General features: G+C 35.5%; 3 protein-coding genes across 4 annotated transcripts; 2 read left to right on the top strand and 1 right to left on the bottom strand.

Annotated features, from left to right (window-relative positions):
• Positions 1-483: 483 nt before the first annotated feature.
• LOC122053212 (farnesyl pyrophosphate synthase 1-like) lies at positions 484-5,747 on the top strand. The gene is made up of 12 exons (XM_042615153.1): positions 484-695; positions 1,697-1,721; positions 1,795-1,910; positions 2,014-2,100; positions 2,686-2,802; positions 2,874-2,962; positions 3,148-3,199; positions 4,695-4,790; positions 4,882-4,926; positions 5,105-5,194; positions 5,261-5,332; positions 5,478-5,747. The coding sequence occupies exons 1-12, from the start codon at positions 549-551 to the stop codon at positions 5,604-5,606; spliced, it is 1,065 nt and encodes a 354-aa protein (XP_042471087.1). The 5' UTR covers positions 484-548; the 3' UTR covers positions 5,607-5,747.
• A 686-nt stretch (positions 5,748-6,433) lies between these two features.
• LOC122053211 (protein EMSY-LIKE 3-like) lies at positions 6,434-13,889 on the bottom strand. Its single transcript, XM_042615152.1, has 10 exons — positions 13,545-13,889; positions 9,615-9,814; positions 9,401-9,510; positions 9,068-9,314; positions 8,775-8,990; positions 8,633-8,701; positions 7,524-7,757; positions 7,369-7,437; positions 7,221-7,284; positions 6,434-6,741 (listed from the first exon to the last, which is right to left on the bottom strand). The coding sequence occupies exons 1-10, from the start codon at positions 13,570-13,572 to the stop codon at positions 6,593-6,595; spliced, it is 1,386 nt and encodes a 461-aa protein (XP_042471086.1). The 5' UTR covers positions 13,573-13,889; the 3' UTR covers positions 6,434-6,592.
• A 348-nt stretch (positions 13,890-14,237) lies between these two features.
• LOC122053210 (zinc transporter ZTP29-like) lies at positions 14,238-24,868 on the top strand. Of its 2 annotated transcripts, none has more exons than XM_042615150.1 (13): positions 14,238-14,420; positions 14,941-14,999; positions 15,097-15,189; positions 15,313-15,390; positions 15,494-15,575; positions 16,142-16,197; positions 16,968-17,024; positions 19,908-19,948; positions 20,159-20,226; positions 20,714-20,770; positions 20,847-20,964; positions 24,398-24,493; positions 24,640-24,868. In XM_042615150.1, the coding sequence occupies exons 1-12, from the start codon at positions 14,357-14,359 to the stop codon at positions 24,441-24,443; spliced, it is 819 nt and encodes a 272-aa protein (XP_042471084.1). In that variant the 5' UTR covers positions 14,238-14,356; the 3' UTR covers positions 24,444-24,493; positions 24,640-24,868. The 2 variants fall into 2 exon arrangements, with proteins under 2 accessions (XP_042471084.1, XP_042471085.1); XM_042615151.1 differs by having other exon boundaries at positions 14,284-14,420; positions 14,941-15,021.
• The last annotated feature ends 598 nt before the right edge of the window (positions 24,869-25,466 follow it).

Here is a 25,466-nt window from a genome sequence, read left to right as displayed (position 1 = left end):
AGCCCTTAATTAATCAATGCTATAGAAATCACATTAAAAATAAAAAACCATTTTTTCATAAAAAGTATTTTTAAAAAACATTAAAAATTGCTATAGAGATCACATGTTACAGAATGTGACTATAAAAAAAATAAGAGCAAAACTCATTCCGAGATAAATAATTGCTATAGAACTCACATGTAACGAATGCGATTATAAAAGAAACAAATAAAAAACTTTTTTAAGTTACGACGTCACAAATACAATTGTTGAAGAATAAATTAATCGTTATAAAAAATTAATTTATATAATTATTGATCGGTCCGGTTTAGTTTCGTCGGCTTAAATAAAGCCCGAATTAGTAGGGAAAGCTCCGGTTCGATTCAATGAACCTGGTTTGGCCGCAGACGTCCACCCAATTTCAATAAATTTTCAAAATTGAATTATTGACGATGAGGGCATTTACGTCTTTTCGCATTTCCGTGTTTGGCTTTATATACGGGAGAGTCGGGACCTTGAGGATGTGTGCCATTCTTCGAGTGTTTGGATCGTCGTTTTCTTGGTGATCGATGGCGGAGGCGAACGGAGCGGCAGCGGTCGCAGCAGGTGGGGATCAGAAGGCGGCCTTCCTCCAGATCTATGTTCAACTTAAGGAGCATCTGCTGCGGGATCCCGCCTTTGACTACACCGACGAGTCCCGCGAATGGATCGAGAAGGTATCTCGTATCTTGCTCCTTTGTAGGAAGATATCGGAATAAGCATCGTTCCTGTGTGAATCTTTTTTCTTTTGGCGGTTGGGGTCTGTGAGATTTGAGGTTTTGTGTTCATTTTAGAGGGGAGGGTATCTTCTGATCGACGTTGGGTTGGGATTCTTTGCGGGATAAAGCGTAAATGCGATGACTAGGGATGATGTCAGATGCCCTAGTCGATTCCGTAGGCTTTCTGAAGGAATTTCTGTTGTATACGTGTTGGGTTATGGACCTTTTTTACCATTATTTTTTGCTTTTGGAACTTTCTTGATTGCACGCCTCCTAAAAAACAAATTTCTCTGAGTAGCTTAATCCGGAAAGAAATTCTTGAAGAGAACTTAGGGGGTTCATGGATGTTCGTTATTTTCGTTATGATTCTTGGATAGTAGCCGGTTTGAAGTACTGCTGGGTTGCCATCGCCGGGTAGGCATTATGACTTAAGAAATTCTTTGAGTCAAATCGTCTTGGTCGGTTACTTAGATAGAAGCAGTTCAGTTCAAAATAAAATAAGTTAGCCTAACTAAATTTTCTTTTGTATTGCCGTTGTAAGGCATGGAACCCTGGAATTTGCCCATTGGAAGTCACCCAAAAAGGAAAAAAATGACCTTATTAAGCTCTGCCAAAATGGATGGAGATGATATTCTTCATGTTTGTTGTGGTCAGTTTCTTGTAATGTTTCCTGGTTATCTTCTCGACATAGACAGAGCACTGTATGCTGGAAGTCTCTTTGATGTCTTGAACTGTGGCTGCTATTTTTGAGCCCAGACTCCTCCTTTTAGCTTGGTTATGTTCATTGGTTAATTTTACTCAAATTTCTTTAGGCTTAATATTTTGCACATTGATTTTACTTGTTTTCTTTGATGATATAGAATATTTTGATAATTCTTGGGATGCTTCTCTTTTATGCTACACAAATGGTAATGTATATGTTTCTCTATTATAATTGTGCATTCATATTCTATGTACAGATGCTGGACTACAACGTACCTGGAGGTGAGTGAATGGCCTTAAAAAATGGAGATGCTTCAGAAATTCATAAACAAGCAATTGACAGTCTTTTTTATAGGCAAGTTGAACCGAGGATTATCTGTCGTAGATAGCTACAAGTTGCTTAAACCAGGAAACCAACTCACTGACACTGAGTTCTTTCTTGGTGGTGTCCTTGGATGGTGCATTGAATGGGTATAGTTCTTTTGTTGCAATGAAACCTTAATCCTTTTATCATCCAAACCCTCAAATAATTATTTTTCTTTTTCTTTTTCTTTTCCTTTTTCTGACATTGCAGCTTCAAGCATATTTCCTAGTCCTTGATGATATTATGGATAGCTCAGTTACCAGGCGTGGTCAACCTTGTTGGTTTAGGGTTCCTAAGGTTGGTCTTTCTAATTCATCCAGTTTTTTACTTGATGGAAGTTCTTATAACTGAGCTGAAATATAAAGTTATATCTTATCATTCTAGAACACATAGGATTATCATTCCTGAAAATTTTAGTTGATATGTTAAACATTATGTGACACTCATTCTGTTTGTTGTTTTCTGTTTTTGCAAAATGTGAAGGCAATGGAATTTACACCGAGAAAATACTACTTTGACACATGTAGAAGTGATTTGGGATCTGAATATTGATCTTTTTCAAACAACAACAGCAAAAAAAAAGAAATGGGTATCATTGTCATCACTTCATCATTGATCAACCTTTGATCTCAGTATTAGTTTCATTTAATGCTAGGCACCAACTAGTCATCTAGAAGCTCTGACATAATATTTGTATATTTATATTTATCATTGGTCCTATTGCTAGGTGAGACTTATTTTGTTCCTTCTTTCATCATAATTCTGTTAAAATGAACACTATTAGCAAATCCCTGCCCAACATAAGTGTCTCTTGTTGTTTGATGTTGGGATTTACTAGTACATGAGTAACAACTTATTTAATTGCCTTGGTTACCATAATAGGTTGGTCTTATTGCTGCAAATGATGGAATCTTACTGCGCAATCACATTCCTCGAATACTTAAAAAGTATTTTAAGGGAAAGCCTTACTATGTTGATCTCCTTGATCTGTTTAATGAGGTAACAGCAATCCTGTTTGTTTTAACTCAAATAAGTTATCCGCTAGATTTATTTTGTTTGTACTTTTGTAGGTTGAGTTTCAGACAGCTTCAGGACAGTTGTTGGATCTCATTACAACCCATGAGGGAGAAAATAGCCTATCAAAATACAATATCACTGTGTATGTTCAATAGGTTATATCATTTTAATATCGTATGGGTAGGAATTTTACTACTATTACAACAACTTCCAACATAATTGCTTTCGTATGCTAGTTCGCTGTGTAAAAATGATTGCTTTCATATGCTAATTCAATTATCACTTTGTCACTAATTGAATTTTCACAATTTGTTATCTTTGATGCAGTTACAATCGCATTGTGCAGTACAAAACTGCATATTATTCCTTCTATCTTCCAGTAAGTTAAATGAACTGCAATATTCAGATTTGCAACAAATGTCATTATTCATTGTGATTGTTTTTGCTATTCACCTGTACTTAAACCAAATCATCATTATTATTTTTTGTTATTTCCATCTAGTAAAACTAGTCAATCTTTTGCTTTATTAAATTTTTGTAGATTAAGTAGATATTATCAAAATTTCACATATATTGTCTCCTCTTCATTCTTGTTATTTCCATCTAGTAAAACTAGTCATTCTTTTGTTATTTCCATCTAGTAAAACTAGTCAATCTTTTGCTTTATTCAATTTTTGTAGATTAAGTAGATATTATCAAAATTTCACATATATGCTTCTATTTCTTTATCACTTTCGTGCCATTTATCATTCTTTATGAGTTTGTGTGACTTTGCTTTATTCTTTATCACATTCCTCATTCAAATGGTGTTTGTTAAAGTATTTTTTTTGTCCTTTATTATAGCAAAGTACATGGCTAAAAGACTTTCAGGTTTTATTTCTTGTAGTTCATGGCTAAAGTTTCTATGACTCAGTTGTATTACGCACCTTAAAGAATCTGTATGCAACAACCTTGCTTGATTCATGGAGTCTGAATTGCATGTTGTATGCAAAAAATTAGAAGTTCATTATAAATTTAAATTGATTAAACTATAAATTTGGTTGCCCCATTGGCTCATATTGATCCATTGAGATTATAATACCAGTGTAATATAACTTTTTTTTTTTGTCATAATAGTATTTTCCACTTAGTCTGCATGAACTATGTTTGAATTTTTTTTTACTACTTAACCGCTCCATGGCTAGTTAGCAATGTAAATGAATCAAACGGTTCGTGAGCTATTCGGAGCTCGATTCGGTAAAAAGCTCGTTCCAGTGCGTTCGTTTATCTTATCGAGCCGAGCTCGACAGTTTTATCAAGCCGAGCTCGAGCTTAAGGATATTCGGTTCGTGAGCTCGCAAACATGTTCGTTTATAGGCTCGCGAGCCAAAAAAAAACGAGCCTTAAACCGAGTCAAAAAAACGAGCTCTAAAACGAACCTTAAAATGAGCCAAAAAAACGAGTTCTAAAACGAGCCAAAAAACGAGCTCGAAAACGAGCCCGAGCTCGCTTTACGAGTTAGTCTCGTTAATTTTGATAATCAAGCTAATAACGAACCGAGCTCGAATTGTTCGCGAGCTTGATAATTCTAAAACGAGCCGAGCTCGAGCCTTGTGATAAAAGCTCGATTCGAGCTCGAGCCGAGCTCGAGCCCGAATATAACTTAAACGAGCCGAGCTCGAGCCTAATACTATTCGGCTCGTTTACATCCCTACTTGTAGTACATCTCATTCAAAAACTTGATATGTACTAGGAATTTTAGATATGTGAAAAATGACCCTTATGTGCTTTTGCATGACACTTGAGGCTTTAAAAATGACACACCTCGTACTGTATTCGTTTAAATAATTGTGCATATATTTAACGTGAACAATTTAAATTCTTCCTATGTACAGGTTGCATGCGCATTGCTATTGGCAGGCCAAAACTTGGACAACTTTCTCCAAGTGAAAGACATTCTTATTGAAATGGGAACGTATTTCCAAATACAGGTAACTCTGGACTTATCAAATAGTTCATATTGGGTTACATTGTCAAAAAAATTCCTTTCCAAATAACGTATGGTGGGAGTTTTTTTTTCAGGATGATTACCTGGATTGCTTTGGTCATCCAGATGTAATTGGTAAGGTAAGCGCAAATTGTTTCTTATGATTTGCTTTCTGCACGCATAAGGATAGTGCATTTAACTTCATTTAATGTTTTAAATAACCATTTCCTAATCTTCTCGGTGATACCATAGAGCTGTCCCTTCTAATATTGAGGCTACTTGGAACTTCATATCCTGATTTCTGTTACATTTTGACAGATTGGAACTGATATTCAGGACTTCAAGTGCTCTTGGCTTGTAGTGCAAGCCCTAAAAGTTGCTAATGAGAGTCAACTGAAGATTCTGTCGGTAAGACCAAACCTGAAGTATCTGAATGTAGAACTCATTACTAAGCCTTTAAATACTATTCTTCAGGACAACTACGGGAAAACTGATCCAACGTGTGTTGAAAAAGTGAAAAGCCTTTACAAAGACCTTAACCTGGAGGTATGACAAATCTCTTCTGGTTATGATGATTAAGATGCATCCTCCATGAATCCACTTCTTGCAATCTGAAAACTGTAGTCTGATTTCGCACATGACCATTCACTGACATATCTGATGCTACAAAACTTCCTTTTTTTTTTTCCAGAAACTATTTGCTGAGTATGAGCGGACTAGTTACGAAAAACTGATATCTTCTATTGAAGCCCAGCCAAGCAAAGAAGTGCAGCATGTGTTGAAGTCGTTCCTCGAAAAAATCTACAAGAGGCAGAAGTAATCTATCAAGGATTCTTATTTGTACTAGTATTACGAAGGAAACAATTTAGCTTGCCTGGTTTTTAATTTGATCGAGTGAAAAATAATCTACCATCCCTGTCTATCATTCTGAGCTATCATAAATGTATTAGGGCTTTTATCAGCCTTACTGGAGCCAACCAATTACGACCAATTTTCTAACACGATCCGTGCAATTTCTCTCTTTCCCTATGAGAGCACATTTAATATTAAATTCTCTAGTTTCACGTGCTCGTCCTATACGACCAAAACAAGAATCATTTGATGTTATGTTTTATAGTTTCGTATGATTCTCCGCGATCGATTGGCACCACTTTAAAAAGAGAATTATTACCTTTTATATAAATAGAAAAGAAAAACATTTCTTTAATTTTTTTATGAAAATTTCCCCTTGCTGTTATTCCCAGTGGGAAGAAAAACCTAATTGCAGCTAGCGATCTTTTGGTTGAGCCTATGAGCGTACGTGGCTGTTTTAAGAATCTCAACGACAAAATTGCAAAGATTAATCAAAGAGGGCATTTAATTAGGAAGATCCATTCTTGAATTTATTCTCATTAACAGAGAATAAGAATTTCACTGTTTCGATTAAAAAAATCTGTTAATCCCAGTGTTTATCCCTTAAAACTCCAATTAAACAAAGACTGCAAACACCTGCTGAGATTGAGATCCCTCTCTCCAAGACTGATAAGTGATATGACAAGACAGCTACTCAAATAGATCGACGAAAAAATGCTATCCACGAAAATAATTTTAAAAATCACATACTTACCGAGCATGCTCCCTCTTTGGACAAGCTTACCATCCAAGAGATATCAGCCAAAAACAAAGAAAGAAACCTTAGCACTAGCAAATAGATCTTACATAAACAGAGACCACCCTATTGACAACCTAAAGAAAAGAAGATATAACACATGCTTGTCAATCGAAAAACTAAAGGAAAAGGTCATGGTTCCCGTCATGCTGGTGGCCTCATGCGATACCGTCAGTGACCATCTCATTACTTACAATGCCGCACCTTCCTTCGACTGCTAAATCAGTATCTTTACCATTCTGTTGATTCCTCCTTCCTTGATCTTGGTCTGTGGTTTGGCCATGAGATAACAGGCGATTCGCCTCACCTGCAAATTCAATACAATTCACCATATAAATTTTTTGCTGCAGTTGTAAGATTAGACACAAGATAGCATTCACTTCATCTACCCAATTATTTGATGCCTTCTGTAAAAACTCAAGTTAGCACTTAATGAATGCTTCCAAAATCTTTTTACACCTCTAAAACAATAAATGGAGTCATGGATGAGCATTTAACTTTTCCTATTTTTTTCAGGATAGTATTCTTTCTTTTTAGCATACCAATCAGTTGGTAAAAGCTATCGGAAGGATTAACAAAATGATGTAGTTATGTTCAGATTTATGCAGTAAAGTACTCACAATGTCCATAACCGGAACATTTCTCAATTTCAGTTCATTCAATTTGTTCTTCACAATGTATTACTGACAGAAAGTAAAGGATGTATGATAACTCATACAAATAAGATGGAACTTCAATGTATTATCTACAAAGAATCATGCAAAATTGAACAGATTAAGTATTTACCATTTTCGTCATCAGATACTTGAGCTAATTTTGCAATTGCATCAATCAATACTCGCTCATGCTCCTGCAAAGAAACGGGCATACTTGAATATCTATTTACAGACTAAATAAATGATCCATCGACAAAGGATTCTCTTATAATGCATACTTGCAACATTTTCTTGGCCTTATCAAACTCTTGAGGATCAGGATTACTAGCGCTAAGAAGCCTCTCTACCTGGGATGCACGAGCACAACAACAAAGAAAATATGAACATGAATTATTGGTAGAATCAATGACGTCTACTATGTCAAATTACATACTTCTGTTACTATAATGTCAGTGCGAATTGCTTCAATATCACTGACACTCTTCAGGCCAATCCCATTTTGGGATGCAGGAAATTCTTTCTTCCGATTTCTCAGGGTTCCTCTTCCTGCACCTGGTACATAACCATGGCCCATGGTCTTCTTTACCCCTCGAGTGGGCACACCGTGACTAGACTGATGAAACATACCTGGGTCATCATCTTCCCATCTTATATCATCAGGGGAAATCTGCGACAACGCAAATTCTCATAAGGTGAAAAGAGTTCATAAAACTCAGTCAAAAAATTTGAAAATTAACTTTCTTGCTATTTGTCAAAAAAGATTGTTTGACTTATAGAATAGTTAAAATCAATATGAATATTCCTGAGCCAGGTAGAAGATGAATTTGAATCTGAATTAATTCATACAATTCTTGTTCACAGAGACCCCATATTAGAACAATAAAAAAAAATATGGGAAGGTTCAGAGAATCTCTCCAATTCCAGAAGTTAGGTGAGCAATTTTTTCCATATGATCACATAGATTGCCATTACATCAGATATAACTCCAATAGATGATGAAATGATGAAAAAATAAGTTGAGTAATATAGTCATTCAAAGCGATAAATGAATTCTATAAGATGAGTTGCGTGTTCAATGGAGTGGTGAGATCCATGTGATGCCCCAAATTTAGGAACAACAAAAAGCTGGATGCAGCTTGGTCGAGTTATCTTTCCTAGATCACGCTGTCCTTAATTTAGCTATACAAGTAAACCTAAATCCATCACCAGCACATTGTATCTATTTTCTAGCAAGGCAATTGAACTTTTTCAATGCTAGGAAGTTACTGAGAATTTTGGACCAGATCTTTTTACAGTAATTAAAAAACGTGAGATTATCAACAATGAATGTTAATTTGGAGATAAATCATAAACAAGGACTTCTTATTAGCCTTTATCTAACCAAAAAACACTTGTCGAATTTATGGAGAGTCAGAGTATCATGTTGCATAGAAATATAATCAGTACAAATGCTTGAAAAGCTCCATATAACACTAGTCAAGACTTGAAAATGTCAAAACATTCCATGTCAATAGATCTACTCAAGAGAAAAAATTAACTAACCTCTTTAAGATTGACCCATTCCCATGCCTCATTAAGTGTTCCAATATCATAAACTAAAGCGTGCAGACCCTAAGAAGAATCCAAAATGAAGATCATTTCTAGTATATATCATACGTAAAAACTTTAAGTAACTAAAACACACCTTAACTGGATTATAATCAAATATAACAGCTTCATAGAAGTTATTATCTTCTGGCCATCTAGTCCTGATTTTTCGTCCAATTAGTGGATCAAAAGATGCTGGTTCAGCAGGTTGACCTGCAACAAGAGAACCAGAAGTATTCCTATTGGTCACTTGGCCCCTTCCACTAGCAAGGTATTGCATAGCTGCTGAAGATGAACCAGGAGTTGTCCCGCCCTAGAAATCAGAGATAATAGTAGTGGTAAAAAAAGATAAAAATTGAACAACAGATTGAGAGAGAAATTTTTACTTACTGATCTTGGCTTTTTTTCTTTTGTCCCTAGAGAAGCATCCTTCCTTACAGCTGATGATGATGGCTGCATGGAAGCAGCAAATTGTGAGTGTAATGCTGGAGATGATGCACCTAACGACAGAGAAGGTAGAGGTTGAGATGTCTTCTGCTTCTTTCGCGATGCTGATACAGAAGGACTAGGTATTGTTAAATCTGGCTGAGCATTAGTAACAATTCCAGTTTGGACTCCACCTGCCTGCCTCCATTCCCTAGTTGTTTACATAATAATAAAAAAGAAAGAAAATAAATTTCACAAAGTTGGGATGTATATCAAGAAAAGCTACATGATACAAACCTTATTCTCTGAATCACTTCATCAGCATTAACTCTGTTTAATAGTTCTCTATGTTCCTGATCTGAGACCCTCAGCTCCTTTCTAAGCTCGGTAATAAGACTTTCCTTCTCCTGAAGACACAAGTTTTCATGATATAAAATCACAAGGAATATAAGGGATGAATACAAGCTTGCCATGGATACATATCAACAGGGAGAGGCATGTGAACTAGTACCCAAGTAATGGCATCAGATTGAGCCTTAAATGCTCGCAACACTGAACTGTATGCTTCTTGCTCTATTCTATGTATTTGTGCCTCCATACCATTCTGTAACCTAGAATATGGAAGAGCACTAACTATAGTTCTTCCATTCCTAACGATAGGTCCTCTTGCAGCCCTATTATGATGAGATGGTGGAAGATCATCGTCAGTTCCTGCATCCAATGAAGCACCAACAAAATTGGTAAACCAATGGATTTCAAAGAGGTGTCTACAAAAAATACTAGTAAAGCAAGCTTAACAGATAATAAAATGTTTTATCGAATAAACGGTTATTTGTAAGCACTTACACTTGTTTAGGTCAATTTTCTGTTTGAGATATTGAAAAAATTGCATATAGTTGCCGCCCCGAAGATGGACTCCATATAAACAAAATACAAGGCATATAAACTATGTTATAGGATGGCAAATGGCAAACTTGTAAGATTATCTTTCTTCAATGTGAGAAGCTTTCGACCTCAAATTTCCCCTCTACTATCTTCTATTCAAGTTCAATGTTATTTTAAAGGATTAAGAAAGTCTAAGTATGGTTTTCTTATGAAGGATAAGTTTATTCATGTGAATATAGAAAATGTGTTCACTTAGAAACAGATAATGATATCATGTATTGAAGAAACAAAAAACAAAGTGTAAAATCTTTAACCATAAATGAGTAATCGTATCGTGAGTCTGAATTTCTACTCTCTTAATGTCTTTAAAAAACATGCTATGGGATGTTTATACAAGAAAAGTTATTAAATATTATCCAGGATGTTTTCTCTTTGCAATAATAAACATTGAGAATATACTATTTAATTCTCTTGCTTCCCTTTCTTGTTTCTAATACATTTACTACCCAAACATCAGTGTTTATAATCTGATCTAACAGTCGACTTATAATAGAACAAACTTTTCCTCTTACTAAAACACAAAAAATCAGCCTATCTATTGTTGTCCAACTTGAGATATTATAGAAACAAACAAACTACAGCAAATTGAAGTTTAGCTAATAGCAAATCTCAGCATCCTCTATTGGGATTGAGTTAAGAAAAGTTTTTTTTTTCTTAGATAAAGCATCTTGTAGAAGTCTGATGCAAAGTGAAAAATTTAGAAAGCATGAAAATCATGAACACCAGTAAATCAAACTTTAGTAGCTCAATCCAGCATCCACTAAGGTAAGAAAACTGTTTCTTTTCTCTAAGAAAAAGGTACCTTATAGATGTTTGATGTAAGATTAAAGTGTGCAAAGCACAAAAAACATCAACCCTGTAATTCCTAACTATTTGGGATCATCTATATAGATCTTAACCCTCCATTTAACTCTCAACAATTTATATAACTTCACTACATCAAGGAACTATGAGAGTTTTTTTATCTCCTTGTACCTCTTATTCCTTCAACTCAGTTAAGTGAGATGCCTTTCAACATGTCCATCCGATAACATATTTTAATTCATTTTCTTATCCAGAGCTACATCTAATTGCTATAGAATAAATAGCTTTTTATTTAATCTATCATGATAACCCTATCTATAAATCTTTGCATTCCCATTTGAACTTCATTTATTTTTGTATGTGTTGCATCCTCACTAATACGGTATGTTGTAAGCGGATCCAGAGGTGACGTGGAAGTCAAGGTCAAGGTAAGGTGGCAATCAGAGGAATGGGTCATTCTCACTGAGGCTTAGCCCTTCACTCCCCAGCACTAAGGTCTTCAATATGAATCCGATCGACCAAAGAGCCGATCAAACCCGAGGGACCTAGTGTTCTACTTATGGCAAGATAGCCAGTATATAGCAATCGGCCCAAAAGCCGACTGGGTTTATCTAAGTTTAGGGGGCAACTCCCTATTCGTTAAGTCGCACAACATATAGTTAGTCGGTCCCTAAGACAGTCGAACTTAAAGAAACTTATCGCCCCGCTCAATCCCAAGGCACAAGTTAAACTCGAATTACCCTAGCATCGGTCAAGCATATGAGGTATAGGCATATGAGGTACAGTTCCCCACTGCCACAGTATAACTCAAGATATAGATGTTCGACCCAATAACCGGTTGAACCTATGAATCTCAATTCATTTCTTATGTGTAAGTCTCCCTACATATTGATGGTCGGTCATAAGGCCGGTCAAGTTTACACAGCTCAGTGCTATTGTCTCATATATGTATACTCAAAAAAAAAGGCATAAAATAATTCTCATTACAAACCCGGTTGGACATAGATCCGGTCAAACCTCCAGATCCAAGAGCATTTAAGGGGCAAGTCCCATAACATGGGGCCGATCGGATATTTTGAGGCTTGGATCCCTGCTCTTCAAAGACAAACATCTCAGTATACAGTCGGTTGGCTAAAGATCCGACCAGGCTACCTCGGTCGGCTAAAGATCCAACCGGGGTATAGTCACGGGACAACATTATCAAAGAATCGCAATAGCCCTTCAGAGAATAACAACTATTCACCAGGTACCTATAGCAGAGCCTTTTTATAAGGGTGACTATACAACTTCTATCATTATTACGGAGGTTACAAAAGACTGCTCATATGCATGTAACAGAAGATTCCTCAGAGGAAGACTATACACCTTCCATTACCCGACATCTTCTAACACTGAATATTCCTTGTTGCCTCATTATTGCGGAAGTTATGAAAAGTGATATAAAAAGGGAAGGTTCTCTCCGTTGGCGAGGTACGCTTTATTACATAACACTTTCTGCAAACTTGGCATCAGAGTCACGCGTTTACGGTTCTTCTCCATTTTTGCTCGGCCATCGTACTTAGTGTCAAAGTGTCTGCGCCAGGGACCTCTTCCCTGGTTCTCGCTCTAACGTTCCGTTGGATCTGTGTGCTCAGAAAGGAAGGCCCAGTGTCATCTCTCCCTCATTTCAGAGTCTTCTCCCCGTCAACGTCGGAGCCACCTACCCAGTACGCCATCTCCACCGTTTTCAAATAGGATCACTCACTATTCAATATTTTGACAGCAGATCATAGTACATTTTTTCTGTTTTTCTTTTAAAACCTAACCTATGGGATGCACTATGGTCACATAAGGCTCTAGAAGCTGCTCTCAATTTCAACCACACATATTTTTTGTTATTATTAATGATAATTCCATCAACATATCCTTGTTGAGTAATACTTACTAGTAATGGCTAATTCCAACAATTTTAGCATGTGTTATGGTATATCACATGTCTGAATAAAATGAAGTAGTCTGTAAGAACTGAATATAATTCTAGAAACAATAAGCATGGACAAATTCAGACTGGCATCACAGGTATTTATCAGTATTAACTATTAAGGTTAGTCACTTAAATATAGTGAACAATAGGTTTCCACTGTTTCTTTGCATATAGTTAACTCAAAATGATTACCCACTAATCCCATAAAATCACCACATTGCATCAAAGTGAATTTAATATTCTTAAGGTGGTTAATTTGTCCATGTACTATCTAGTACCAAAATATCAAACAGATGTATATAAAACCTTTAAAAAGTATCATATCATTCCATCTAATTTCAGGTTAGAAGCCAAAATGAAAACAAATTTGGTTATCATCACCAAAATGCAGCACGCATCATGGCAGAAGCAAGCAAACAACCTACCGAACGCGTTGATGAAATGATCCAATCTGACTTAACACTTCAGCATTAGAAAACGAGAAAATTGAAGAACTTTCATGTAAATTTTGTACACTTGAAATAACCCAAGACGTAAGAAGTAGAAAATCAAGATTAAAACCCTAATCTCTCAAGATTGCATTACATTCTCATTTCTTAGGTAATACCAACTACCTCCATGCTAACTCTCCGGAGAGAAAATTTAACAAGCAATTGTGAGTTTCCAGTAAAACGCTGTAATCTTAACTAAAAATGCTATTTTAATATGACAAGAGTTTGATCCGCTTACCGCTACTATCATCAGGACCATACTCCATGTATGTACTCTTACAAAAGAGCAAACTTCCACGAAACGACCTTTGCAGACGTACCGAGGAGACCGCTATCTAAACAGATCGTCTAGGCACAAAGCTTGATGAGTTTGATATCAACCACTCTCGCTTCCCTTCGGCGTCAATCTTCCCAGAATAAATTCAAAACGGACGCGAGTAGCAACCACGATGGAGCAATTTAGGAAGAAATAGAGGAACCTTTCGCGAGATCGATCGTCGAGAGAGAGAAAAGGGCCTTAGGGTTCGAGACAGCGGAACGAACAAGAGTTCGGATTCCAAACGCATATTACAAAACCGCGTTCCAGAGTTAAATCCACTTTTTGAGTTCCGACCCGCACCCGATAAAGAAAGTGATATTTTATTTATTATTATTTTAAAACAATTGTCTAAAAATGATTTTGTTTATATAAAAAATGCTCCTTTTCAACGAGGTTAGTTTAGATCCGAACATGAAAATTAAATTAAAAGGGCAAAAAAGTAAATAAATCCTCTTGGAATCTGATAAATCCCTACCTACTCCAACACATCTCCCAGTCAACAAGAAGTAGACGTGCGCGTCATTCAGGACCCATTGACCAGTTGTTTGCCTGGTAATATTTGGGTTATAATTTGACGGCGTTTGCAGGAATTATCCTGAGAACAGCTTTGATCTGCCTGCACGCATTTCCTTGCCGCTTTCGTCACTCGCAGCCTCTGCCTTCCTGTCTCGCTCGCGAATCGCGATAGTTTTGGGGGAGGAGAAAGGATCGGTTCGAGGGTTTTGCCGGCGATGGATTCCCAGATTCTCATCGCCCTCGCGCTCTCTCTCGTTGGGGGATTCAGCACTTCGATCGGTGCGCCTCTCCCCCTTTATGTTTCAATCCCCTTTTTTCCTCCCGCAAAGTTGGATCGAATTTATCGCCGTTTTATCTTGGTTACTTGCAGCTGTTGGTTCTTCTTGTAACTTTAAAATTTATTCATGTTTTCCATCTTTGGAGTTGTAGTTCGTTTGTGGGCCTGTGCTGCCTTCCTTTTGATGTTTCTGGGTAGCTTTGAAAGCCGTGATTTATATGTTTATAAAATCAGCGTTTTTTGAATGGAACTTGAAGTGTGTAGTCCCAAATGTTAAATTTTCTTCAGAAGAGGTAGCTAGAATTCTTAGATCTCGTTGTAGTGCTATTTTTTTCGCAATGGCTATGTAGTTAAAAAGATTAATTTTCGAAATTGTATTCTGAAAAGATGATGTCAATTTTGGGAATCGGATTCGACGTGTAACTTTTTTTTTTGTGCATGGGGCATCTTGGAAAGTGTTGTTTCATCTTAGTGATCGTGTTGGTTTTACAAATTCTGATGAGCTTTATGGTACCTGAGCAGGTGGTTTTCTAGTAGTGCTGAGCGATGCTCCAGACCTCAGAATGCTTGGAATTTTACAGGTTATATGCCTCTTTGCTGAAGGTTCAATCACTGCTTCTCCACACTGTCATTCGATTCTGTAAAAATCGTCATTTAGGGTTATTTCAATCTGTACAGGGTTTTGCTGCTGGACTTATGCTAAGCATATCTTTTTTTGACTTGGCCCATAATGCACTAAACTCCCTTGGTTTCTTTAAAGGCAACATTTGGGTAGGCTATTCTCCATATTAACAGTAGTACTTGATAGTGTTAAGTAACTTTTCTATTTTTTTGGTCATAGGTGCTCAATATCATTTATAATTTTATATTTGACTTTGAATCATTTTTATGCAGTTCTTTGTTGGAGCTTTGTTCTTTGCTTCTGTAGTCAATTTGATTCCAGAGCCATCATTTGTTGAAACAACTGAAAAAGTTGGTTTGTGAACTTAGTTCCATATTGTAGAGAACATGTTTCTTACTGCTATTGTTTTCTTGCTAATGTTTATGCTTGTCCCATTTTGTCGGACAACTGTAGAAAAATGGTGATGAATCAGCCAAGCGTATGGTCACGAAAGATCAACACCAAATCCTATTTAGTGGAATAATCACTGCAGTCGGTAAGTATTTTTCTTAATGTGTTGTTTGTGACACTTATTTTTTTTAAACTTTGTTTAGGTTGCTTGCTTCCATTCTTTTCATATTATTGTGCCAATAGCCTGTACATTGTGAGATTATATGGAAGTATATTTATATGTGAAGATAATTTGCCACAAATTTTTGGGGACTTTGTATTCAATTTGTGAATATCTTGTGCATCACATCATAGAAATTCTTTGAAGGACAAAAAAACTTGATGAATTTCAGATTGCAGCATTCTAGGTGATGAAAGTGTTTGAGTGCCAAAAGCATGTTTTTATGTAACTTAAAGGATACAATTTTTCTACCTACTTAAATAAACAATTGATTTTAATGTATCAGATGAAGCTTAATACTTATGTTCTCTCAACAAGGAAAGAGTACTAAAATGCACTGACATGAATTAGGCTTATAGGAAGAAGGTTTTCATGTCGTAGTCATTCATGCTTTTCTTTCTATAAATTACCTTTAGTGTATCTTACTCTATGCAAAATTTCATCCCTTAATCAGTCTTGGTTTTCTCAAATGGATATTATGTTATGTCCAGGCATTAGCTTGCACAATTTTCCTGAAGGAATGGCAGTATTTTTGGGATCAATGAAGGTATTCCTTGTTTCTGAATAAATATTGACTCCTTGCCTTCATAACATGTTCAGATCCTTTTCAAAATGGTATAAATATTCCTGGGAAATCAGTCATTAGAACCAATATTTTCTAACTTTGTATCTAGATTTTAACTTATACTAAAAAGGGCTATCGCACGAAGTTCAAGTCAATGTGTGGTCCAGGGAAGGGTCTATCCACTAAGTCACACGACAACAATTTTACCATTGCACCAAGGCTCCCTTCTGGATTTTAACTTATACCGAGGTTTTATAAAAGGATAGTCCGGTGCACAAAGCTTCCGCCAATGCCGGTCCCGGAGAAGGGTCTATTATATGCAACCTTTATGATTTATGAAATTCTAAAACCTTTAATATTTGCAATAACTCCATGGTTTATGTGCTTCCATTTCTTCTAGTCTTAATAATATGACTGATTGGTGCTGGAACACTTAGTTAAAATGATGAATGATGGATCTTAGAGTCTTAGAGATTTTAGAAATTAATTTATTTTCTTCAACCGGCAGAAACCTTGTGTATGTGGTGGTCATCATAATCTATATATGGATTTATGAGAGTGTAGTTGTGTGTGTGTGGATGGATGACATAGGGTGATATGGTGGTGTTTGTTGCTACTTTTACTGATTTTCTGAAGCTTATAGTAAGTTTATGTTGACAGAAAAGTATTACCCTTGGACAATTAAAATTCTAGCAGTTTTATCTTTAACAATCTACCATCCCTGTATCATATTGTCGCTATTTATTTTGCAGGGCCTTCGTGTTGGCATCAACTTGGCTTTAGCAATTGCTCTGCACAATATTCCTGAGGTAGTAGTCATTTCATAGTTCAAATTCATGCACGCTATGATTGGAATTCTTTGTTCAAATATTTGGCTGCAAGAATTGATTTTAAAGATTCATCATTTACTTAATTTATCATTTCTATTATTTCCCAGTTATGTGTTTTTTCTCATCAAATGAATGGCACTTTCTGTAACTTCTGCTCTTAAGTTGTAGCAGTCATTCATTTCTTTCCATTCGCCAGTTAGTTTAGCGCTGTTTAATATTTTGGTATCAGCTCGAAATGGTACTGAATCAGTGCTATATTGGATTGGCAATGAAATAGGTCACATTGTGCAGAATAGTTCTGGGCATATTATTATAAACATGATATCTCCTTGTCACTCATATATGAAAACGAAAATTCTGATGCAATCTTTTCAGATATAGGTATATTGTTGTGATTTTTATAGCTATTAATAATCAAGTACTGGTTTTCTTGGCAACTTGAACCTATAATACCTAATATTATTGATCTTCTTCTTCAAGTTGTGTTTGCCCCTACTGTTAGGGTGGCTTCAAGAATTTTATCAAAAGCCTATCTCACTAGTAATATTTATTAATTAAATCCTCCTTAATTACAAGGACTATTTTTGTCATTCTACCCTTTATAACTTCCGCTATGATATATTCAACTCTCTGGCTATAGAATCTATTTATCATCTTGAGAATATCTATGCTCTCTCATTTTATCATTACTGAGGGGATCTAATTGCTCTTGAATATTATTGTGTCTTTTTTAGCAACTCCGCATCCACTTTAGTATTCACATCTCTACTACATTTTTTGTGTGTGCGTTGGTTTCAAATAGCCGAACATCTAATCCATAAAGTATAAAGTTTGTACAATGATCTCATAATACATATTAATAGCATGAGAACTCTATTGTTGTTCTAATCAATGTATAAAATGTTGTTCCGTGTTGTCCGGCACAGACGGTTTTTACTGTTCCGCCAGGTGCGCGAAATTGGCACAGGAAGCATCCCCATCTCGGCGACGCCGGAGGAGTCACGAGCGTCTCTGACGACGCCGGAGGAGTCGCAGATGGCTCCGATAGCGCCGGAGGAGTCGCGGGACGCCTCCAACGACGTCGGAAGAGTCCAACGACCCTTTCGGCGCCTCCAAACACATCTGACGAGGCTTTCGGTACCGTTGAACATCCCCCCTCCCCCCACCCCCAAGGCAGATCACGGGCCGTGGTTTATTTTCCCGATAGGAATTAATTATTTTATTTAATTAATTTAAACAATTTTTAAGGATGTGTGAGATTTTGAACAAGCTTCTATAAACCCTAATTAAATTATTCTAATAAAATATATAAAAAATATATTTAAAATTAAAATAAATTTAATAAATATTATTAATTAATATTCTGAAAATTTATTTTTTAATGTTTTAAATTTCATTAAAAAATATAATATTTTTTATTTATATTCAAATATATTTTTTATTATTTTAAATTTCATTTAATTTTTTAAAAAAATTCTTTAAAAATTTAAAAAATTCTAAAATTTTTTTTATTCTAAAAATTATAATTTTTTTAATAAACTAGATTTATATTCTGATAATTTTTTTATTATTTTTTTACTATTTGAAATATTTATTATTTAATTAATAATTAATTAAATGAATAAATAGTTAATTTATATAATTATTGTATATAAAGTAAGATCTTGTATTAATTTATATACTCATTATTATAGATAAATCCATTTTAATTCGAGTTATTGACATATCAATTTTATTTAAATAAAATTATTTTTTCTAGCAATATTAAATTGTTCAATAATTGAGAACTTATACAAAATCAATATACAGCTTATTTTTATATACACCATAAATATATTTATCTTATAATTACTATATATAAATAAAAAAATATCAAAACCGTATCGGCATGGAATGATAGGACACCGAAACCTTATCGTTCCGATCTGAGACCGAAACATTGGTACGGGTCAAAATTTTAAACCTTGGTTCTAACCATTAAAATGCTGACTATAAGTAAAATTCATCAAGGAGGGATGATTATTCAGAGTAGTCAATGGGAATAGCTATATGATTGTTTAGACACACCATCTTTAGCAATACAGATGATGCTACTTTCTTGTAGTTTTGCTCTTATCCCTACTTGTAATAACTATATTCATAACTTACTGTTGATATTGAACTTTTCTTAATCAATTATCTTTAGTCTGTTAATATGGAAGTTTTTTAGTCAATTGTTTATAGTAATTTTCTGACATTTGTTATTTGAGATATCCTTTGCTTATAATTAATTCATGCGAGCTATTTTTTGAATCACTTCTATTTTTGACTGGAGCAAGATTTTATAGTCTTGATTGAAAAAGTTATAGCCTAAAAATATTAATAATGATACAGTTTACAATCCAAAGATCATTATATAGTATGTAATTACAGATATCACTTATTAGCATGTGATATTATAGTCAGATATAGGATACTATTGCTTAAATGATAAAATTTAATAAAACATATCAATAAGTTTGCATACTAGCTACAATTTACTCATTTATCCTCGAAGTTACTGCATAGGTCTTGATCCTAATTCTACATTCATTGGCATCCCTTGTAAGAGTTGATGTATTGCATAGATAGAATGATGAAGCTCATAAATCATATTAAATAGCAGTATAATAACTAAAATTACCTGAGCTCTAGTTACACATTGTTCTCACTTGTATTGAGTTGCAAAATTAGCCAATGGCAAAACTTACCATTGATTTGAATAGTTGGATGGCAAAATATTATCTCAGAGTGGGCTGAGTTTAATCGTATTATTGATGGATATTCGATTAAAATCTTAATCCATCTTGTTTCTTAGATATTTCTCTTTTGAACATTTTGTAGGGTGTTGCAGTAGCACTTCCTGTCTATTTTGCCACACGAAGGTACTTACATAATTTGTCTTTAAACTATCACCAAGAAATATGAGATAATATGGTTCGAATAGAACAGTTGTTTGCATATGATTTGTCAAAGATGAAACTACTCTTACCTATCCTGTTTTTCATTTTATGCAAACATTAGCACATCTTTTCCTACTTCATTCTGGAAAGTGACAATGAAAGTCTAAACTCGATTTCTTTTTGTTGATCCAGTAAATGGCAGGCATTCAGATTGGCAACACTTTCAGGGTTTGCTGAGCCTCTAGGTGTAATATTTGTAGGTGAGCAAAAGTAATATCCTATTCTGATGGTACAGGCTCAGTTAGATGAAATTGCAATTTTATCACTCATCTGTGTATATCCAGGATGGTTGTACACGGCTTGGCTTCCTTTCACTATGATTTAATTTGATAATTTCTGTTTATACTGCAAGTTTTTCCCACTTCAGAGAAGCTAGTTTTTTTTCCCCTTTAATAGAGATTCTTCTATACCTTGTTTTTTCTTTAACTGTGCTACTTTTTCCTTCTCTATGATTTAATTTGATCATTTCTCTTCATACTGGTGAGGTTTTTCCTACTGAGAAGCTAGTTTTTTGTATAGAAGTTCTTCTGTACATTTTTTTCTTTCCTTTTATTGTGCTGCTTTTACATATCTAGTCCATTTCTGGAATGTTCAAAGTAGTCATGTGCTACTGCATCCAAATTTTGGATGATAATTTCTGTTGATAAATGTATGTTAGTATCCTTCCTAATTATTTTCTTGATGCAGCTTACCTTTTCCCTAGAAGTTTAAGTCCTGAAGTTCTTGAAGGCTTACTTGGATCAGGTTCATCTATTATTCCTGACAAGTTTTATTTAGCATGAGCTTGAATTAACTGATCACTGTACCATCATTTCTCCAGTTGGCGGGGTCATGGCTTTCCTCACGTTGCATGAAATGCTACCTCTAGCATTTGAATATGCAGGCCACAAAAAAGCTGTCCAAGCTGTATTTGTCGGCATGGCTTTCATGTCTGCAAGGTTAGTTTTCCAATGTTGTCTAGTTTTTTTGCTAAAGCTACAACAAATTCCTGTAAATGAACTGGCAAATTCTAGGGTGCCGTTTGGTATACATTCGACAATAGGAATGGTAATGGATTTTGATTGAGGGGTTAATGGCACTGGGAATGAGCGCTGAATTGATGGTGCTTGGTATAGATATTAGAATTGGTATTATTTCCATTACTGTTGCTTGGTTTGCCTTAAATTATGGAATGAGAATCAGTTAAAATTCCCATTTTACCTTTATAAGTAAAATACAAAAATAATCACACAAATTTATGGACAAAACCTTTTTATAAAAAAAAACGCAATATGGTGAGTATTTTTTCAACATACAAGAGACATAATAGAATACAATAATTATCTTCAAAATAAACCATCGTCACATATTAAACAATTCTGTCAATAATTTTGCAAAATCAAAACATTTATCAAGATAATCAAAATAATGAAAGTCATTCCATATCAAGTGCTTCATTTTTCCAATTGTTAAACATTTGGAGTGCTAAATTATTCCTAAATGCAGTCCACTGATTAGTTGGAGCAATTGTCCGTATGTAGGCCGTTTCAATCTCGTGTTCACTGTCATCATCTTCACTTTATTCATCTTCATCTGGGATACATTCCTGAGGATCATGGCTTTCCTAAATGCAATCCACTGATTAGTTGGAGCAATTGTCCGTATGTAATCCGTTTCAGTCTCGTGTTCACTGTCATCATCTTCACTTTATTCATCTTCATCTAGGATACACTCCTGAGGATCATGGCTCATGAATTTACAAATCAAGTTATGAAACAAACAACAAGAATCACAATACGAACTTAGGTTTGCATTGGAAAAAATGAAGAGGAAGCTAAGATTTTCCAACGACCCTTTAACAATCCAAAACACCTCTCAATAAAATTCCTAGCTCTAGAGTGCTTCATGTTAAAACATTCTTCGGTTGTCTTGGGATGACGATCTTCCCATTCATTAAGATTTTTGGCACCTTATCGTGGGCATAATTAAATTAATAAATACAAATATTCCAGAAATTTGAAACTCCGTCATAATTTCAACTTCAAAGAAAAAAGTATTTGTTATTTACTTTGAGGAACTTTAAGACCAAATGGTCTACTGATGGCATTACGAAGTACCCGACCATCATGAGCAGAACCTTCCTACCTAGGTAACACATATATGAATTGTATTTGTGGGCAACACATTCTCAACACATTTGTTGCAACCCCTCTTCTTGTGTGATAACGTTGTTTTTCTTCTTTAGGAGGTGTCACTTGGATAAAAGTATCGTCTAAAGCATCTAAACAATCCTATAATAATTTTTATGATGTTAAAAAATGTAATTAAACTAAAGAATTATATATTGAAATAAAAATGCAATTAAACTAAAGAATTATAGGGGATATTAAAATTCTTTCCTTGAACAGTTTCCATTTATCTTCTTCGTAGTCATCGCGTACTGATTCAGGTTTTTTGAGCAATAGTTGTGCAGTTGTAAAATTGCTCGAAGACATAGATTGAAATGATGACTCACTGTCTCACGATTTTGTTTAAAAAAGAAACTCATCATTCAATTTTTTTTTATGATGTGCCAACACGAAGACAAATAAGACCACAATTTCATCAATGGTGGCATTTTTGTGGCTTTTAAACCCCCAATGTCTTGTACCATATCACACAATATCCTGGATGTTCTCCTATCCATTCGAAGTTCACTAATACTTATTTTATCACTCTCTTTTGTAAGGTTGAACATCCATTCCACACGTGCAATTCGTTTGTCCTCCCTACTTTTTATTTGATGAATCCTACTTCGACGATATGCAAGCCATGTTTATCTACATCACATAACAATCGATGACAAATTAAACATAATTTTCATTCACTTAGGAAAAATCATAATTCATTCAGATAAAAAGATTTACTTACAGATTGCAGTTACTTTCAATAGCAGCAGCTTCGGTTGGGAGGAGGAAGAGAAGGGGAAGGGGGAGAAGAAAGGGAGGAGAAGGAAGGGGGAGAAGCAGCTTGCAGCTTCAATGGCAGCAACTTTGGTTGGGAGGAGGAAGCTTCGATGGAGGAGGAAGCTTCGGTTGGGAGCAGCTTCAGTTGGGAGGAGAAAGAGAAGGGGAAGGGGGGAAAAGAAAGGGAGGAGGAAGGGGAAGAAGCAGCTTTAATGGCAACAGCTTCTGAGCAGAGTGGAGGAGAAATAGGCGCCGAGAAGAATAGGGGAGAAGGGGGCGCAGCCGAGAGGAAGAGAAGGAGGAGAAGAAGAATGGAGGAGAAGGATGGAAGCGGCTCGTGCGGGTGGGGAAGAAGAGGGGCAGAGAAGAGGCTCGGACAGCTGGGGGCCGGGCTGTCCGAAAAATAAGAGAGGAAGGAATGGGTTTAGTGATAACTTAGGGGGAGGGGGATTATGAAATCAAGAGTATCAAACCCTTATTTTGATTCCGATTCCGTCTACCAAGCACCAGGAATGGGAATAAAACAAATTTCATTCCCATTTCAGCCTCCTAAACCTGCCTACCAAGCACCCCTAGATTGAGCAATCCATTTGGCCTGAACTTGATCCATGTGCTCATGTAAGGAAACGTGCTATTCACACATGTTGACACTGACTACTGGAAAATGAGATGTGAGCATGGAAGACATGATATGTCAATGAACAATGCTTTAATATTAAAGGATACAATATTGCTGCATGGAGAACTGAAACTAAGGATGTCTTCAGTAAAGGGTAAATACTTCCTATGCTAAAGGATGAAATGGTACAATGCATCGAGACTGGAGTAAAAGGATGAGACAATGATCATGGCGTTGCATGTCCTGATGAAGCAACGGTTTGCACTTTGCAGTGGCATGGAGCAGCAAACTTAAAGCATAGGATACAAAAATCATGGAGGGGGCATTTAGGGCCTTAGGGAGTGAGGATGTTCATTGATAGTGAATTTCTTTCGTTACATGCAATCTAGATTTCTAGCAAATTGTTTTGTCTAGCAGGTAAGTTAAGTAGTTGGGTAGATGGAATTGGCCAAAGGTCTTCTGGCAATAAAGTATGGAGGGAAAGGGAGGTTGAGGTTCTGCCACCTTCTTCCAAGGGGCATCAAGGAAGAGGGTTAGGTAATGAGGCAGAAACCCAGTTCCAGTAAGTATAACATTCAATTTGGTGAGAAAAAATATTAGTGATTGAATGATTAAACTATATATGGCTATTCTATAAATATGAATTTACAAAAATCAATATTCAAGGATGTGAGATGTTCAAAGATGGGCAAAGAATAATTATTTGGGTTGTAGCATTCATCCGCGGCCTATAATTTTCTATGCTTCTACAAACAACTTTTTTCATGTTGATGTTTCTTGCCTACTTGTCCAAGTGGACTCAGCAGTAATGATCTTCTGTCTTCCCAGCTTGTACTTCTTGGAGATTAGTCTGCCAGAAGAAATGAGTTTGTAGCGGGATCAATGACAATTTTTTTGTCACTAGTTTGTATACTTGAACGGAAGGTACGTTTTGCCAATGCTTGCTTCAAATCTATTCTGTCCACTCTCACCCTGACAACACCACGCTCTTTTATTACTTTTGCTCAGATTATACTTTTTGAAGTTCATTTTATCATTCTTTTTCACAGTTCTTCCTTTTATCTTTCCAGCGGCGCTGCGGATAACCTGCCACATTTAAGGTAGGTTGGTTGGACACTTCTTTCTGCTTAAGCTTGCAATCTATGGAGTATTTTCCAACGTCTATGAGATGCAAATTTATCTGTTTGCAGACAAAAGTAAACATGGGCAAAAAAATAAAATAAAATTTGTTGTCATTTTCTCAGATTGTAAGCTATTAAAATATACAGTTAAGCAGCTATAAGAGGAGCGTTTTTATAACTCTATTATTGTAGGTATGCGATCATTTTGGTTTTTCTTTAATACGATAAAAGTTAGCTTTTAGATTTTTAGTTCCTTGGTTTAGTATCTTCCATTTTAATTTATAGGTCAATATCTAGCTAATTTGTGAAGAATCTTGGTCAACTAGTTCAATTTGCAAATGCCGGCAATTTTATTATCATATTCATAATTTGATACGATTGTTCTGTTAAGTTCATATGTTTTGCCCTCTCAAGCTCTCACATCTTGATTTTCGTAGCTCTTCTTTGAGATCCCTAGAAACTTTTTTTTTTTAAAAAAAAAAGTGTTGTTTTTAATCTGAATGCCTTTGACCACGCTACAACTTCCAATCTTTTCTACTCTATTGATAATTTCTTTTTTCTGAAACAAATATTTAAATTGATATGCGGATACGCCATTTATCACAGTAAACTAAACCAAAAGACAAAATACTAGTTAGGTAGAACAAATGATCGACGAAACTAAATAAAGATTATTCAATCAAGACCATCGTGTTCGTAGCTGAAGTGATATGATAGCTTACAGTGCTTCGGCTCCACAATATCTCAAGTCCTGGACTTTCATTTCATCATGAGGA

Source organism: Zingiber officinale, chromosome 3A, assembly GCF_018446385.1.
Source record: "Zingiber officinale cultivar Zhangliang chromosome 3A, Zo_v1.1, whole genome shotgun sequence".
NCBI classification, from domain to species: Eukaryota; Viridiplantae; Streptophyta; class Magnoliopsida; order Zingiberales; family Zingiberaceae; genus Zingiber; species Zingiber officinale.
Note: the sequence above shows the minus strand (reverse complement) of the source record. Positions and strands in the feature narration are given on the sequence as shown.